This window comes from Lampris incognitus, chromosome 17 (assembly GCF_029633865.1).
Source record: "Lampris incognitus isolate fLamInc1 chromosome 17, fLamInc1.hap2, whole genome shotgun sequence".
Lineage (NCBI taxonomy): Eukaryota > Metazoa > Chordata > Actinopteri > Lampriformes > Lampridae > Lampris > Lampris incognitus.
The window spans coordinates 27,654,425-27,672,678 of NC_079227.1; the positions used below are offsets into that span (position 1 = coordinate 27,654,425).

Here is an 18,254-nt window from a genome sequence, read left to right on the forward strand (position 1 = left end):
GAGGTGGTAATTTTGTGGGGTGATAAGCCCTCTACCTAATGGTGGGGTAGCATAATTCTCCTCTAAGTGGTGGGGCGAGAGATTTTCTCTCTCTCTCTCTTTCTCTTTCTCCTTCTCTCTCGCTCTGTATATAATCATTCTCCTAGATATGCATCGTCACTTCTCTCCTCCGCTCGCCTCTTTGCATAATAGAGTTTTTCTTTGTTTTTTTTTTAAATTTCTCGCACCCTGCCTGAGACAGTCCTGCGGCTGTTGATGTCAGCCTCGGTGCAGAATGAGGATACGATCCCTCCAAGTCCAAGCCAGGCAGTCTCAGGGTGGCACAGTTCGGGATGGGGGGTTGGGGGGTTTAAATTGTGGAGACGTGTTTATCAACGTAGGAAAAGTGCAAGTTCCCCCTTGTTGCAAGAGAATAACGGGACCTAATTGAGCTGTGAGGTGCTGGCCGGTGGCCAGGGGCTGGAACTCAAAACCCTCGCCATCAGAAGGGGTCCAGGGGAACGGGAGGGGACTGTTTTAAAATGGCGCGGTGTCTTCGAAACATATACAGGAGACGGACACGCCTGTAAACCTATTAGCTGCACTTGGATCCGGTTTGCCGTGATTAAGTCTAACCTTCCCATCTGGTTGTGTGCTTCCTGTGCCAAGTGTTAATGTTTTCGTGGAGGAGCACCTTAAGAGGAAGTGGGACACGGCGTCGTGGCCGCAAAGCACCGCTGGTTGTGTTGACTTCGTTGTGACCACAACGAGACGGGAACTTTACCTTAGCTTTGCATCTGGAAGTAGGCCTAGCATTGCCTGCACACATTGCTTGCATCATATCCTGATTGGACGCTTAACGCGGACATTGTAAAATAGAACTTTTCGCACCAGCTTGTCACAATTGTGTTTTTCGCCAACCGATAACCCAGAAAAACGATGACACACCACAAACGCTTCACAACTTTAATGGCCAGACTGACTTGTTTGAGCATGTTTGCATCTCCGTCAGTGTGAAATCATATGTTGAATAAAACCACATGGGCAACACCAAGGGACAGAACATGAAGGAGTGGGGGTCCGGGTGGCATGGCGGTCTATTCCGTTACTTACCGAAACGGGGATCGCCAGTTCGAATCCCCATGTTACCTCCAGCTTGGTCGGACGTCCCTGCACGACACAATTGGCCATGCCTGCGGGTTGGATGTGGGTATGTGTCCTGGTCACTGCACCAGCGCCTCCTCCGGTCGGTCGGTCGGGGCGGGAGGGGGAACTGGGGGGGAATAGCGTGATTCTCCCACGCGCTACGTCCCCCCTGGTGAAACTCCTCACTGTCAGTTGAAAAGAAGCGGCTGGCGACTCCACGTGTACCGGAGGAGGCATGCGGTAGTCTGCAGCCCTCCCCGGATCAGCAGAGGGGGGGGGGGAACAGCGACCGGGATGACTCGGAACAAAGCAAAAACAAAAAAACTGACATTGTAAAATAGATGTTTCTGCACCAGTCTCAACAGAGCTAACGTTAGCTTGTTTTTAGCCAACCGACAACCCAGAAAAGCAATGACACATCAGAAACGCTACACAACTTTTAATGCCCAGATTGACTTGTTTGAGCATGTTTGCATCTCCGTCAGTGTGAAGTCATATCTCAAATAAAACCACAAGGGCAGAACAAAGCGACAGAATACGAAGGAGTGGAGAAGAGGCGGTACAGAAATTTTATATTTGGCCCATTTTCTTACTGATAAGGATTCTAACATTGATTAAACATCGTCTTTAACATCTTGCAGATTTGTGCAAAAAAAAAAACAACTTCCCAGATGGTGCAGCTAAACGTGTGACTGAAAGGTTTGTGAGTGACTGGGGCAGAACCTAGGGGCCCCGTGTATCAGTCCTTACTATGGGCAGATTTGTGTGTACACACCCGTGGGATTTTTTAGCCCTGAAGTTTGTCTCAGAGACCGGCGTCGAACCCGGGTAGCCCCTAAATTTAGACACTGTTGGGCTAACACTGATGTTTCTGTGGGCCCGGGGTGATTTCCCGTTGCAAGAGGGAGACAATAGATGTTAGGAGGGAGGAAGTACAAATAACCATCATGCTTTGCAACTGCTGTCAGGCAAACTTGAGGGTTAAAAAATTCCATGGGTTGTGTGTATGCACAAATTTGCCCATAGTAACGATTGATACATGAGGCCCCGGGTTTATAAGTTGCTTCACATCTGAAACAAAAAAAATCCCCGTTCTGTCATCCCAAGTTCAGGCTTTAGCCCGGCCCCAGAAGAGTCCGATCGATCCTCTGGAGGAACCGTGCAGTCTGTCTCCTGGCACCTGCCTTTTTTTTTTGTTGCCAGGAACAGGGTGACTGGGGGGGGGGGGGCGGGGGGTGTAGAAGGAGGAAAAACCCAGCTGCCTCTGTGCCGGGGCCCCGTGCTGCTTTTAAAGGAGGAAGAGGGCGGGGGGCGGAGGAAGGGAGGGAGGGAGGGAGAGGCAGGGAGGACTGCTGGCACCATCTGTACACGTCTTTTGTATTCCAGCCCTCATCTTTACACAGAGCGAGGCTGGTGTGCTCGGTGTTCAAATGAAAGGAGAGATGCCTTTTGGGGTGAGATGCTCCTGCCTCCAATGGGCTGATGGGAGAGGAGAAGGAAGGTGTGTGTGTGTGTGTGTGTGTGTGTGTGTGTGTGTGTGTGTGTGTGTGTGTGTGTGTGTGTGTGTGTGTGTGTGTGTGTGTGTGTGTGTGTGTGTGTGTGTGTGTGTGTGTGTGTGTGTGTGTGTGTGTGTGTGTGTGTGTGTGCGTGCATGCGGGCGGGCGGGCGCTCGTACTGAAATTTCACTTCCACTCTCACGCTGGGAAATTTGGCGCACTCAGACGCTGCGTGTCCTACTTATTTTGACTGCGAGCGTGCGTGTCTGCGTGGGCATCCGTGAACATGAGCGCACGTCTTGGTAATATGTCTATCAGGGAATGTGTGTGCGTGTGTGTGTGTGCGTGTTTGTGTGTGTGTGTGTGTGTGTGTGTATGTGTGTGTGTAGCTTATCCATCAGTGAGTAGGCATGAAGTGTGCGTGCAAGCACTCATGTGTGGTCAAATTCTCCAGGCTGCCATGTTTATGACGGGAGTCAGACACTTTTGTTTGTTCCACCCTCCCATCAGCCCCATTAGCCCGCTGTCTCCTCTCTCTCTCTCCCTTCTCTCTCTCTCTCTCTCTCTCTCTCGTGCGCACACTCTCTCTCTCTATGCTCTCTCTCATGCTCTCTCTTATTCTCTCTCTCTCATGCTCTCTCTCTCGCGCTCTCTCTCTTATGCCCTCTCTCATGCTCTCTCGCTCTCTCTCTCGCTCTCTCTTATGTTCTCTCTCTCATGCTCTCTCTCGCTCTCTCTCGTGCGCGCTCTCATGCTCTCTCTCTTATGCTCTCTCTTGCTCTCTCTCTCTCTTGCTCTCTGTCTCTCTCTCCTGTCTGTGTGTCTCTCAATCACTCCCTCACTCGCTCTCTAATTCACTCACTATCTCTCGTCCATCCTTCCTTACCCACTTATTCCTCTATTCTCCCTAATATTTCTCTCTCTGTCTCTGTCTCTCTCTCTCTCTCACTCTAATGACAGCTTGGTGGTCTTTCCTTGTGACTGGCTGCAGGGGACGGTCCGTGGCCATGCATGAGCCGTGGCCACAACTGAAATCGCCAAGCACTCCCATTCACCCCCAACTCCTCAGCACAGGAGTGCTGCTGTAGTGAAACACAAGAGGAGGTGGCTGCCCTCCTCTTTGATTGAATCCACATACCCTTTCTTTTCTGCTGCCAGGGAGAGAGGGACAGAGAGAGAGAGAGAGAGAGAGAGAGAGAGAGAGAGAGAGAGAGAGAGAGAGAGAGAGAGACGGAGGGTGGGGTAGCGCAAAAGGAAAGAAAGAAAAGTGGGTCTTTTGTAGTTGGCACGGTGTAAAAGATGCACTGCAGATGAAAAGCATATGATTTGATCAAACACACTCGGTGGTAGTTACCTAACAAGGCGGTAGGGTGGAGAGAATGGGAAGGGCAGGAGTCCATCTGTAGGCCCAGACTGAACCCTAGTGGCCAAGGCCAGCAGTGACAGGCTAGGTGGAGATTGAGCATTTTCTATTGCAGTATACCGGAGACCTCCTTTTTTTTTCTTTTTTTTTTATACAGGGCTTTTATACATCTTTCTGTCAGCCGGGCCATTGCCTTTCAGTTTGTTTTCCTACTTTTGCTCAGAGGCTTTTCTTCCTTTGTTGTTGTTTTTGTTCCATCTGCCCTTTCTCTCGCAACACATTCAGTCTCCCTGGGGGCGGGGGGTGGGGGGGGGAGTGGCTGCTTTGCAGGGCTGTTAATGTTGCAGTTATATATTTTTTTTTTACACGAGTGTCACATCAATCATACACTCTTTTCTTTCTTCTCCTCCTCTTCCTCCTCCTCCTCCTCCTCCTCTTCTCCAGCTCTCCTGTCCTCCTGGTGTGAGGAACTCGGGCGCCTCCTTCTCCTCCGTCACCAGAAGAACAGACAGAACGAGCCTCCGGGAAAAGTGCCCATGCAGCCTCCCATGAGTTCCATGAAGCCCGGCCTCTCACATGGGTCAGTGTACATATCGGTCTGTGTGCGCACGTGTGTGTGTGTGTGTGTGTGTGTGTGTGTGTGTGTGTGTGTGTGTGTGTGTGTGTGAGTGAGTGAAAGTGTGAGCATGTGTTTTTGTGCCTGAACAGACAGACCAGAGAACAGACAGATCAGGCCCTACGGGGAAATCCCTCCTCTCGCTGCGAAGACTGTTGCTCCTCATGGATCAGTGGCCAGTGAATGCAGCATGATCGATAGGGGCGAGCCGTAGCTCACGGCCCCTGCTATCAGCAGCTCGTGATTACGGTGCAGCGATGTCAGCACGCCGCCGACGGAAGAACATGCCTACCTTACACCATCTTGACATTAAAACCTTTTATCTTTCCCTATCGTTCGTCGAAAGCAAACACACTTTAATGTGACTGCGCTGTGCTGCCCGGCGAAGCGAGTCAGGGTTTCGCTTCGTCAACATGGTGGTTATTTTTCCCCCCTCCTCTGTCTTTTCTCCTCAGAGACGGGTCCTTTCCGTATGACTCGGTTCCCTGGCAGCAGAACACCAACCAGCCCCCGGGCTCCTTGTCAGTGGTGACTACTGTCTGGGGCGTCACCAACACCTCACAAAGTCAGGTGAGAGTCCACACGTGTACATAGGGAGGTACATACATACGCTCAGGTCACAACAACAGCAACGCAAAGGCGTATCTGAGGTTTATAGGAGGAATGTGTTTGCAGAATTCCTTCATCGCTACACGTATAGGTGTTGTATTATCAGGAGGTGAGACACAACTGTGCCAACTACAGAGGCTTGAGGGGTGACTCGCAATAGTAGTTGCATTAGCGACGATAGCGTGTCAACAAACAAAGTTGATGTGAAGTGTCCTGCATGCTTTACACTATCTTTAGCCTACTGGTCTACACACATCTGTCCCGCACCATTCAGCTTTACGTTCATTTCATTTGACTCAGGACCTACTCCACCTCCAAAAACAAATGTTTTCCCGTCTCAGGCACTCATGTTCTCCAAGCGGCATACATTTTTAAGCCAACCAGACTACAGAGTGTGTCAACACTGTTACCCACATTTGCTCATCTGCATAGTACCCATACAGATGATAGTGGGTCAAACAAAACAAACTGATATCAAGTGTCCTTGGTGTTTTACACTATCTGTAGCCCACTGGTATAAACAACACGTCTCCAGTGCCGTTCAGGTTTACCCTCCGTTGTTGCGTTATTGAAGCTAATTAAAGGTAGTGCTTTGGGTTAATCCCCACCTAGCAAACCATGTCCTGCATGGTAAATAGAATGTGTTTATTGTAATGAACTCCACTTCTGGGCGTCCGGGTGGCGTGGCAGTCTATTCCATCGCCTACTGACATGGGGATCGCCGGTTCAAATCCCCATGTTACCTCCGGCTTGATTGGGCATCCCTACAGACACAATTAGCCATGTCTGCGGGCGGGAAGCCGGATGAGGGTCTGTGTCTTGATTGCTGCACTAGCGCCTCCTCTGGTCGGTCGGGGCGCCTGTTCGGGGGGAGGGGGAACTGGAGGGAATAGCGTGATCCTCCCACAAGCTACATCCCCATGGTGAAACTCCTCACTGTCAGGTGAAAAGAAGTGGCTGGCGACTCCATATGTATCGGAGGAGGCATGTGGTAGTCTGCAGCCCTCCCCGGATCGGCAGAGGGGGTGGAGCAGTGACCAGGTCAGCTCGGAAGAGTGGGGTAATTGGCCGGATACAATTGGGGAGAAAAGGGGGAGGGGAGATCCAAAAAAAAAAAGAAAGAACTCCACTTCTGTCTCATTGATTATTTGTCATAATGATCACAATCTGTATTTTTCCCAAATATTTGTACCCCTCTATGATTGTTGAACAAAGAAACTTGAGATAAACCCACACAAATCCTAATAACTGTTGAGGCACACTGTGCTGCTGCTCAATAGGAAGTGGAAGTACTGAGGTTTGGTTTGATAACCGTCAATCTTTGGCCTTCTTTGCATGTCATGATGACAGTCTCAGACCCACAGCATGTTTTTTTCTCAGTGGAACTGACAGGAGGTTTCTAAAAGCATGCAACCTTTGTTTGATTTTGGTGATTTCTCTGCCCAACACTAGGTGTTGGGGAATCCAATGGCCAACAACAACAATCCCATGAATCCTGGGGGCAACCCCATGGGCTCGGGTATGTCTGGCAACAATCCAGGGATGAACTCCCCCCAGTTCCCCGGTCCTCAGCAGCAGTTTCCTAACAAGGGCAACTCCAACCAGGGCTACATGCAGCAGGGCATGTACGGGCGACCCAATTACCCCGGTGGAGGAGGAGGCTTCGGTAGCAAGTGAGTGCCTAGACTGCACATTTGGTCAGCTCGTTTGAAGGCTTCGTGAGCTGTGAAACACTTTGAATCGTCAACATCAAACATGCACATAGTACAAAATAAAAAAAGAAGAGGGATGCAGGATTTTATGGCTCTGTTTGTGAGTTTAAATGCATGGGGTCAGTTTAGCAGCAGTTATAGTGCGGCCCTCGTACTAACAGATCATATTTTTTATTGCCCTCTCTCCTCTATTAAAGTTACCCTGGAGGGCCTAATGCTGGACCCGGTGGCATGGGCATCCCTCCACATTCTCGTCCTCCTTCGGACTTCACACAGCCTGCTGCCGCTGCCGCCGCTGCAGCTGTCGCCGCCGCCGCTGCCACGGCAACCGCCACTGCCACGGCAACTGTTGCTGCCCTGCAGGAAACGCAGAACAAGGACATGAACCAATATGGACCGGTAAGAAAAGGAAGCATCAGGCTTGACTGCTGAGTGATATGCTCCATCCATATATATATACCAAGTCCAGTTGCACTCGATTCAATTCCTTTGGATAACCATGACCTGGATGAATGAGAGCATTCACAGACATATGCTCCATTAAGATATATCCACTTCAGTTGGTATCACCTTTATAGATGAGGAATATATTATTTATTTCTTCCAGGCACATTTTCCTCATATCACATTCTTTGTATGTTTTGATGGATATCAAGATATTGGTAGATAGATATTGATGTATACTTATTAACCTCCAGCCTTAATCAGAATTAGATTCTGGTTTATTGGCCATGTAGGTTTGCACACACATGGAATTTGACTCTGGTTTCGTGGCTCTCTCAGTGTACTTAACATAGATTAACAACACTATAACACAACAATCTTCATATATATACACAATGATTGACTATATACAGGTGAAATGAGAGACAGTAAAGTGCAATGGTGCAGAGGATATATCAGATGCTGAAATAGATGTTAGCAGTTACTTACATACATGCCTGAAGTAGATGGACATGACAGAGCGTATCAGTATACGTACAATATACAGTACAGTATATATAAAATAGTTGGATTTATTTGACAATGTTAAGCATTCGTTTGAATGACAGCCCGTGAAAGAAAACTGTTTTTATAACTGGTTGTTTTGGGGTACAGTGCTCTGTAGCACCTACCAGAGGGGGAGGAGTTGGAACAGGTTGTGACCAGGGTGTGATGGGTCTGCAGTGCTGTTGACTGCCCATTTCCTGACTCTGGAGGTCTGTAAGTCCTGAACGGAGGGCAAGTTGGCACCAATGATTTTCTCTGCAGACTCAACTGTCCGTTGTAGTCTGGCCCTGTTCTGTTTGGTGGCCGATCCAAACCAGACAGTGATGGATGTGCAGAGGACAGACTGGATTATTGCAGTGTAGAACTGAATCAGCAGTTCCTGTGGCAGGTTGAACTTCCTGAGCTGGCAAATAAAGTACATCCTCTGCTGGGCCTTTTTGATGATTGTGTCTATGTTGGATGCCCACCTTATGTCCTGGGAGATTGTGGAACCCAGAAATCTGTAGGTTTTCACTGCAGACACCGTGCTGTTGAGTATGGTGGGGGGGGCAGTGTTGGGGGGGGGCTCCTCCTGAAGTCCACTGTCATCTCCACAGTTTTGAGCGTGTTCAGCTCCAGGTTGTTATGACCACACCATCCCGGATAGGGCCAATGATGGTTGTGTCGTCCGCGAACTTCAGGAGTTTAACAGACGGGTCTCCTGAGGTGCAGTCATTTGTGTAGAGGGAGAAGAGTAGAGAGGAGAGCGCACATCCCTGGGAGGGCGGTGCCAGTGCTGATTGTGCGGGTGCTGGATGTGATTTTCCCCAGCCTCACCAGCTGCCTCCTGTCTGTCAGGAAGTTTTTAATCCACTGGCAGATGGGGGCTGGTACAGTGAGCTAGCTGGGTCAGTTTGGAGTGGAGGATATCTGAGATGATGGTGTTGAACGCCGAGCTAAAGTCCGCAAACGGTACCCTTGCGTGGGTCCCTGGGGAGTCGAGTTGTTGGAAGATGGAGTGCAATCCCATGTTGACTGCATCCTCCATTGACCTGTTTGCTCAGTAGGCAAACTGCAAGGGGTCGAGCAGGGGGCCTGTGATTTCCTTCAGGTGGGCCAACACCAGTCTCTCAACACCAGTCTCTCGAAGGATTTCATGACCACAGACGTTAGGGCAACAGGCCTGTAGTCTTTTAATCCTATGATATGGGGTTTCTGGGGTGACTGGGATGATAGTGGAGCTCTTGAAACAGGAGGAACTTCACACAGCTCTAGTGATCTGTTGAAGATCAGTGTGAAAATGGGGGCCAGCTGGTCAGCTCAGACTTTCAGAGAGGAGGGTGACACGCCATCCGGGCCCGGTCCCTTCCTGGACTTCTGTCTCTGGAAGAGCTGGCACATGTCCTCAACACAGATCCTGAGTGCGGGTGGGGGTTCAGTGGGGAGGGGAGAGCGGTTTGCAGGGGGGTGTAGTTGGTTGTGTGTTGTGGCCGGAGAGCATGAGGGGTGTGAAAGTGCATTTATCAAAACCTCAAACCAAACCTTAAATACCAAAAGTCATTTTCCAGACCAGCAGTAGCTTTTATAACGAGGAGCTGAGAGAATTAAATTTCATCTTATAGCTGATAAAGTCAGGGTGTTATACCGAGACCGAAGAGCTTAACTAGACTGTGAAACGGAGACAGGTAGCACATTTACCAAGAACAAAAGCCAGCTGGCTCCTATGTGGACCAGTGATGAATGTTGACATACAATACAAATTACATTATTGGACAATGTGGTTAACAGTTGGTAAATAAATATTAGCACCCAGCTCTGGCTCATTGTGTGCATTAGTTTGTAAAAGCTTGCGATCGATGATAAATAGCGTACTCGCAACACTGACGGTTAGCTCCAAAACGGATAAATGAACTAATTTTGTCTTCCAGATGAGTTCCTCTTTCCAGATGGGACCAAATCAGGCGTACAACAGCCAGTTCATGAACCAGCCAGGACCCCGTGGCCCCCCGTCCCTCCCTGGGAACATGGGCGCAGGTATGAACTCTTCCAACATGAGCGGTCCCCCTATGGGAATGAACCAGCCCAGGGGCCAAGGCATAGGGCCATTCGGGGCTCATGGCCAAAGGATGCCGCAGCAAAGCTATGCAGGACCTCGGCCTCAGGGCATGGGCATGCAAGGCATGAAAAGACCCTACCCAGGGGAGGTGAGTAGATCTGGACTTGATACCTGTACTCAGCCTCATGTTCATGTTCTTTTGAAATACATGTCTTTGGAAAAGCATTGCTGTACATTTAGCGGTTTTGTGATTTTATTCAATTCTCTTCCTCTTACCAAGCCAAATTATGGTGGACAGCAGTATGGACCAAACAACCAGTTCCCTAACCAGCAAGGGCAGTACCCCACAGCTAATGCCTCCAGGCCGCTGCCATCCCCCAACTATCCCGGCCAAAGGATGCCAGGACAGCAGATTCAGGGCCAGTACCCCCCACCCAGTGCTGCTATGGGCCAGTACTATAAGGTAAGAGACCGTCCGCTCTATCTCTCAAACATAATGCAGTATGATATGGTATTTTTGTGGAGAGTTGCCCTTAATGTAAGATCTTATTGAGCATTTACATGTTTTCCAATCACAGCAAGAACCACCTTTCAATGGCCAAACCAATAACTTCTCTGGGAGTGGATATCAGTACAACCAAGGCAATATGAATGGAGTAAGTTCATTTCTCCAACACAGGTGTGAGCACAGTATTTTACTGGACATTTATAAACACAGGAAATTAATTGATTCGTCTTTGAACTTTTGTCCTCACTGAAGCCTCCCAGACAGGTAGGGAATTACCCCCACTCCCCGGTGCCGGGTAACCCTACTCCCCCGATGACCCCAGGAAGTAATATCCCTCCATACCTGTCGCCAAACCAGGACGTCAAGCCACCCTTCCCCCCAGACATCAAACCAAATATCACTGCACTTCCACCTCCTCCAGGTCAGTATGCTGTACCTGCTCGGTACACTGTCCTGAAGTCTTGGTGGACCAGTTCAATGGAAACATATCTGCATAGTTGTCAAGAAAGTTAACAGTTCAGTTATCAAGCATTGATGCTTACTTTTGCAACCACATTTTTTACCATCCACAGCTTATGTTCAGTATTATCACATCACTCAAATAACTACTGCTCTTATTACCTTTGAGGTCAGTTATTCCTGCAGAACTTTGCTTTAAATCAGACATTGATGACACTCTTCTCTCTCCTCATAGCCAATCCTAATGAGGAGCTGCGGCTGACATTCCCGGTGCGGGATGGGGTGGTCCTGGAGCCCTTCAGGCTTGAGCATAACTTGGCTGTCAGCAACCACGTCTTCCACTTAAGACCCTCCGTACACCAGACACTTATGTGGAGGTAGTGCACCAACCACACTAGCTCAACCTGCATTTATAAAGCTGTATATTGTCAAAGAAGATGTATAGGCACACAACTGTTATCAACACTAATTTCTATTAACAGATTCTATGTATTTATATATAGAATCTGTAAGCATGGGGCAAGATTTTGGTATCGGAAGCATTCTGGTTTCCGTTTTAGTCTGAGTAGTATTGACCAATCACGTTTGAATAGGCAGCGATTTCTACAGGAACATGCTTTGGTTGCATGTTGGTAACAGTCCATGTGGGGAGCGAAAGAGACAGAACGCATTGGCCGAAATGTCATCTGGACCTAAAACACCTACAAAAAGTATTGTGTGGAGAAACCTTTGACCCATGTCGAATACTTGTGAAACAATCCGCTCGTAGAAATCGTCTCTCAACTCCAACTCCATTCTCGCATCTCAAGTTGCTAATCTGACTGTAAACAATGATGGGCGCACAGAAGAGGAAGTCCTCATAGGAAACGGAAGCCAGCAGCCAGCAGCTACACCGGAAGCCCTGAAATAATGGCCGTTGTCCCCAGAGTCTAAATCATGATGATTTAGATTCTGGGTTCCAAGATTGCTTAAGGCCCTCCATACACCAGACCCTTATGTGGAGGTAGCACGCCATCCACTGGCTCATCCAGCATCTATAAAGCTGCATATTGTCAATGAAGTCAGTGCAGATGTAGGCACACTTTTTTTTTTCTTTGTTTGGATTTTTACCCCCCTTTTTTTCTCCCCAATTGTACTTGGCCAATTACCCGACTCTCCTGAGTCGTCTCGGTCGCTGCTCCACCCCCTCTGCCGATCCGGAGAGGGCTGCAGACTACCACATGCCTCCTCCGATACATGTGGAGTCGCCAGCCGCTTCTTTTCACCTGACAGTGAGGAGTTTCACCAGGGGAACATAGCACATGGGAGGATCACGCCATTCCCCCCAGTACCCCCCCCCCCCGAACAGGCGACCTGACCGACCAGAGGAGGCGTTAGTGCAGCGACCAGGACACATATCCACATCCGGCTTCCCACCTGCAGACATGGCCAATTGCGCCTGTAGGAATGCCCGACCAAGCCGGAGGTAACACGGGGATCCGAACCGGCAATCCTCATGTTGTTAGGTGACAGAATAGACAGCCACGCCACCCGGACGTCCGTCACACAATTGTCATTGACAAGATTGATTAGTTCACCTCATAAAACTGCTGTATTTAGACATGAAACTGATTTCAGACCAGATAGAATGCCAGATGAATATAGACCAAGCGTTTCCAAAACCACCATAGGTTTTACTGTCGTGGTCAAACTGGTTGGTCCTGTGCTAATCGCTGATGTGAATGTTTTTTCATTTGTTTGTTGACTTTTTTTGGCAGATCGGATCTAGAGCTGCAGTTCAAGTGCTACCACCACGAGGACCGGCAGATGAACACTAACTGGCCAGCGTCGGTCCAGGTCAGTGTCAACGCCACACCCCTCACCATTGAGAGGGGCGACAATAAGACGTCCCACAAGCCTCTGCACCTGAAGCATGTGTGCCAGCCAGGACGAAACACCATCCAGATCACGGTCACCGCCTGCTGTTGTGTGAGTACACCCCCCCCCCCACACACACACACACACACACACACATTTGACAGTTACCCGGGTCTTGGTTCATTTGAACCCCAACAATCAAATAGGCTTAAAAAGAAGGAAAAACATGTATTTGGTCTTGATACCACACAAGTTAAAGCCCAACCTGTGTTTTATTACCCACAGCAGGCAAAGACATCTGTGGGTTGATGTGGATGCAAAATATGAAATACCTGCTTTTAGAAAAATCCTCATTGTCTTTTCCTCCTTACCTCACACAAAGTCTCACTTGTTGTGGGGAACTGACTTCATAAAAATCAAGGCCATAATTACCATTTAACACGCTGCTGTGATATTGTCAGAATTGTTTTGTGTCACATTTTTTTTAAGTGCTAAGTAAATGTGGTGATCTGAAATTTAAAAAAAAAATCGGCTTCTTTTCAAGCCAGAAGATGTGACTGTCACTTTCAACAGAATCGCTAATATCTAATGTGGTTGTTGCCGCTCTGCCGTCAACCTATGAAAACCGCAAAAAGAGCAAGAGGCTGTGTAGTATTTCAGGAAAGGGAATTCTGCACCAATTCTATATGATGTTGAATAGACAAATTCCTCCTAGATGATAGTAGCGCCACTTCCTAAGTATCTCCCCAAATGTGCAACTTGCATTTTGTTGTCTTCCATTGGTCCTTTCAATCAAAAACAGGACATTACTTTAGAGGGCGATGGATGCTAACCATGATGATGTCGATTCTTTTCCACAGTCGCACTTGTTCGTGCTACAGCTCGTTCACAGGCCGTCGGTTCGCTCCGTGCTCCAGGGCTTACTGAAGAAAAGGCTACTGCCTGCGGAGCACTGCATCACCAAAAGTACGTGCACACCCCCGCCGGTCTCTTTCGTGACTGACTGTCACGAGATTAGCGATTGAATATGATGGGACTCGTGTCGTGTTTAACACAGGACCCACAGATTCTACACCTTTAAGCCGGCTGACTCTTGTTGACCTTTCTCCCCATCTTACTCCCCCACAGTTAAGAGGAACTTCAGCAGCGTTGCAGCGTCCTCTGGCAACGCCGCGCTCAATGGAGAGGACGGCGTGGAGCAGACGGCCATCAAGGTTTCCCTCAAATGTCCCATCACCTTCCGGCGGATACAGCTTCCAGCAAGAGGACATGACTGCAAACATGTCCAGGTACGCCGTGCAAGAATAAACGGCCACGTTCTTTGTGGATATTTGGATGCCTTCAAGCAGAGAACTTGTATATAAATATTTCACAGGGTAGCTGATGTGTGGTCCTGTTTTTTTTCTGTCTGTCCAGTGTTTTGATTTGGAATCGTATTTACAACTGAACTGTGAGCGAGGGACTTGGCGATGTCCTGTATGCAAGTAAGTTTTTCCACCCCGACATCATACGACAAGCTGTTGGGCGTCAGCCATGTTTTTAGTTTGTCCCCCCCCCCTTGCTGTTTTTTCCTCCTGCCTCACCCCTCTGCTCTTTTATATCTCTCCTTAGTAAAACAGCATTGTTAGAGGGACTTGAAGTGGACCAGTACATGTGGGGGATCTTGAATGCTATCCAAAAGTAAGTTACAGCATAGTATTGAAAAGGTGCTATATAAATAAAAGTGTATTATTATTATTCACACGCTGTATAAGAATCAATACAGGGCTGGTATTTTTTTTATAACAATCTCGATCAAAAAGTGCTAATCTATTGATTCTGTTATAAGCTATTTGTAATTCCTTCTGTCTTTCCCCAGCTCTGAATTTGAGGAGGTGACTATTGACCCAACGTGTAGCTGGCGGCCCGTGGCCATCAAATCTGACATCCACATCAAAGAGGATCCAGATGGACCGCTGGCCAAGCGGTTTAAGACCATGAGTCCTAGTCAGATGATCATGCCCAATGTGATGGAGATGATAGCTCAGCTTGGCCCCGGGCCTTCACCTTACCCATCGCTACCCATGCAGCAAGGCGGCAACAACAGCGAGTACAACCAAGGTAGGATTACCGTTGGGACTGTATTCCCGTATCCAGTGTCACTGGAAAGACTTGAGGAAGTAGCAGTGATTTTGCCCAGATGAAAGTAGTGGTTTATTTGCATTAGTGTAAGTGATGCAGAGTTTCTCTCTTCTTCAAGAAGCCTGTTGTACCACTAGCCCCTTGATAAAGTTTTGCTGAGCGAGTGGTAGCCATTCTAGAGAAAAGCCTTGAAATGATTTGAAGCGAATGTGCGTATGGATGTGTTTGCTCTGGATTTTGTGCGTTAGGCAACAGTTACCAGGGCCATGGGAACTTTGACTTCCCTCATGGAAACCCTGGTGGTACGTCGATGAATGATTTCATGCATGGCCCCCAGCTGTCCCACCCACCCGACATGCCCAACAGCTTGATGAACCAAGACAAGCCACTCTCTCACAACATGCCCGACTCGGTGAGTTATCTCTTCAGATTCGGTCTCTGTCAGTTTCCAGTCTTTCCACACACCCTTTGGTAACACTGTTATACTTTGTGATTTTTTTGTTTTGTTTATAGTTTACCATTTAATTTACCAGTTAGATTTGTTGAGTGTGGGGCATCGGTCTATTCTGTTGCTTACCAATACGGGGATCGCCGGTTCGAATCCCTGTGTTACCTCCGGCTTGGTCGGGCGTCCCTATAGACAAAATTGGCCGTGTGCGGGGGGGAAGCCGGATGTGAGTATGTGTCCTGGTCGCTGTACTAGCGCCTCCTCTTGTCGGCCGGGGAGCCTATTCGGGGGGGAGGGGGCACTAGGGGGAATAGCGTGATCCTCCCACGCGCTACGCCCCCCTGGCGCAACTCCTCACTGTCAAGTGAAAAGAAGCGGCTGGTGACTCCACATGTATCAGAGGAGGCGTGTGGTAGTCTGCAGCCCTCCCCAGATCGGCAGAGGGGGTGGAGCAGCGACCGGGATGGTTCGGGAGAGTGGGGTAATTGGCCAAGTACAATCAGGGAGAAAAAGGGGGAAAAGGTCCAAAAAAAACCCCCCAAACTAACAGTATATGCGACCACTCTTGCCATTATGTGAATACTGGATACGCTTTACTGAAATGGAAATATGTTAAAACCAAGGGGGGGGGGGGTTGACAAGAATGCTGTGTTTGCAGCATGTTTATTGTGCCAGTAAGTGACGATTTATTATTGTCTTTATCTCGGAGGGAAGATTGTTAGTTTGATGAAGTGGGCGATGCCGTGGTGAGAGAGCACCACCCGGTGGTTTCACCAAACAACAAAAGCTGTTTTTGTTATCATAAATGTCCTTAGAGGCCACCGTTTCACACCATTACAGAGTCGAGCTTTTTACATGACTTGGGCCTCCTCTCGTCTTTCAACAGATACCTCACCCTGTCAGCACTGATCAGTCGCATAGCTCGTTGCAGCAGAGCTTACACGCCTCTCCCCATCCTGGAAACCAGTCAGGGCAGCAGCTACACCACAGCGGGCCTCCTCAGTCTTCACGACAGCCTCTGCCACCTCAACAGCAACAGCAGCAGCAGCAGCAGCAACAACAACAGCAGCAACAACCACCACCGGGCCCCAACAACCATCCTCACGGAGACCTGGCCTTCAACCCGTCCAACAGCTTGGACAGTCAAGCAGGGTCGGACATGCCCGAGCCTTCTTTGGACGTAAGTCACAGTGGCGCTGTTGGATATCTGAAGCGTAGAGATGTCCATTTTCCGTTGTTTCTTTAATGCGTTATAATGTCTTTGAATTAAAGCAGTACAGTGGAAACCCGCTCCGATTTTGTCTCCCGTCATGCTCCGTTGGAGTAGAACCGTACTTTGGCATTGCTCATTAAACATGGAAAGTTGGTAGACACGGATTTGTTCAGGGCTTCGCTTGCCGTGCTTAACAAGCGCTGTCCATCGCTCTCCCCACAGCTGCTTCCAGAGCTTGCTAACCCAGATGAGCTGCTGTCCTACCTGGATCCCCCAGACCTCCCCAGCAATAGCAACGACGACCTTCTCTCGCTCTTCGAAAACAACTGAGAGGCGATCCGGACACGCAGACACACACACATATATAAACTATTGAGACTGCCTAGAGTTCACCTGTGATCCGGGGTGAGGAGGGGCAGTCGCTCAGTACTTGATAAACACAAAGATGCACTCCCTTTCTCTTCTTCCTCTTGTACAGTTTTCATTCGCCAGCGCAGAATGACTGAGTGAGGTTTATGCTCAAAGACACGGCGGTATTCGGGGTCGGCCTGCCCTCTTGCCCTGTGGCGATAACCTTTGAACTGTGCAGCTATATTCGGTTGATTTGTTTGTTTTTTTTTCTTTTTTTTTTCGTTTTTCTTTTTTGTATGTCACACAGGTGTATGTGTGCACATTAGGAAAGTGTTGTAGCATTTTTTAAATTCATATTTTGTTTCCTTTTTCAGAAAAAAAAAAAGGAATTCATTGTATACAAAAGAAAAAAAAAACAACTGAAAAAACCCTTCCCTATCTGGTCAGTGTGCATTATGTCCGTATTGTTTTTACCGATTGGCGAGGCTGCAGCTTCCCAGTGTCATGGTTCCTCTTTCCCAACTGGTTAGTAGCACTGTTTTGTCTGCCACTCATCATTTAAAAGCACAAGAGATTACGGCAATGCAAAAAACAAGTTATTTAATCTCTCTCTTTACCGTCGGGGGGGGGGGGTGACACGATCAGTCAGAGAACTAAGCCTGTATCTGTCGATTACAAAACATTCATTTCATCGTTACTTCCTTGGTAGTTTTACTTTCTGTCTTTCGCTGTCCCCCAAAATCCCGGAAACTTTTCTTTTTCCGAGACCGTTTGGCTTCCACTTCGTTCTGCGATAATCATCGTGATTCATAAAGAGACGTCCTTCCTTCTCACTCCTCCGAGGGCTCACAGCTGGAACGGGGAGGACTTTTGGCCGACCGTCTTTTCGAAAGCGACTCAGCTAAAGACAAACAAACAAGAAGCCGAAATGGGTATTTATTATCAAAAAAACAAAACAAAACAAAAAAACTCACAATAGCACACTATACCTCTGAATACGGTGCATCTTCCTGAACGGGGGAGTGATGTCAATGGAAAAGAAAGGTACAACACGAGAGAATGGGGTGGGGGTGGTGGTGGTGTGGTTATCCGGCTTGAGTTTATTGCTTCTTCCTGTAGCTCCTTTCATGCTGTCCGCTCCGCATGAGCCCACCGTCTGCTTGCGTCAGCATCTCCGCAAAATTTGCATCTCTTGTACCTGTTAAATGATGTACTGTTTTTTAAGTAGTCTTCAAAGTGCATGGTGCCAAGCCCTTGTCTAGTGATATACCAAGTGGTAAAAGATAGTGTGGTTTTATCAGTTGCTGTTTCTGCAGCTCTTTTGTCTCTTTGTATGTTTTTGTTTGTTTGT

General features: G+C 48.4%; 1 protein-coding gene across 1 annotated transcript in view; it reads left to right on the forward strand.

Moving 5' to 3' along the window:
* LOC130127284 (zinc finger MIZ domain-containing protein 1-like) overlaps nt 1-18,254 on the forward strand; it is a 98,072-nt gene extending 79,818 nt beyond the window's left edge. The window contains exons 5-22 of the mRNA XM_056296876.1: nt 4,429-4,564; nt 5,056-5,170; nt 6,662-6,882; nt 7,119-7,320; nt 9,819-10,094; nt 10,227-10,409; nt 10,525-10,602; nt 10,707-10,875; nt 11,149-11,290; nt 12,671-12,881; nt 13,631-13,736; nt 13,899-14,059; nt 14,187-14,254; nt 14,382-14,450; nt 14,629-14,870; nt 15,140-15,303; nt 16,226-16,519; nt 16,775-18,254. Of these exons, the coding sequence (XP_056152851.1) occupies nt 4,429-4,564; nt 5,056-5,170; nt 6,662-6,882; nt 7,119-7,320; nt 9,819-10,094; nt 10,227-10,409; nt 10,525-10,602; nt 10,707-10,875; nt 11,149-11,290; nt 12,671-12,881; nt 13,631-13,736; nt 13,899-14,059; nt 14,187-14,254; nt 14,382-14,450; nt 14,629-14,870; nt 15,140-15,303; nt 16,226-16,519; nt 16,775-16,882 (2,945 nt within the window). The 3' untranslated portion in view covers nt 16,883-18,254. The remainder of the gene's footprint in view (nt 1-4,428; nt 4,565-5,055; nt 5,171-6,661; nt 6,883-7,118; nt 7,321-9,818; nt 10,095-10,226; nt 10,410-10,524; nt 10,603-10,706; nt 10,876-11,148; nt 11,291-12,670; nt 12,882-13,630; nt 13,737-13,898; nt 14,060-14,186; nt 14,255-14,381; nt 14,451-14,628; nt 14,871-15,139; nt 15,304-16,225; nt 16,520-16,774) is intronic.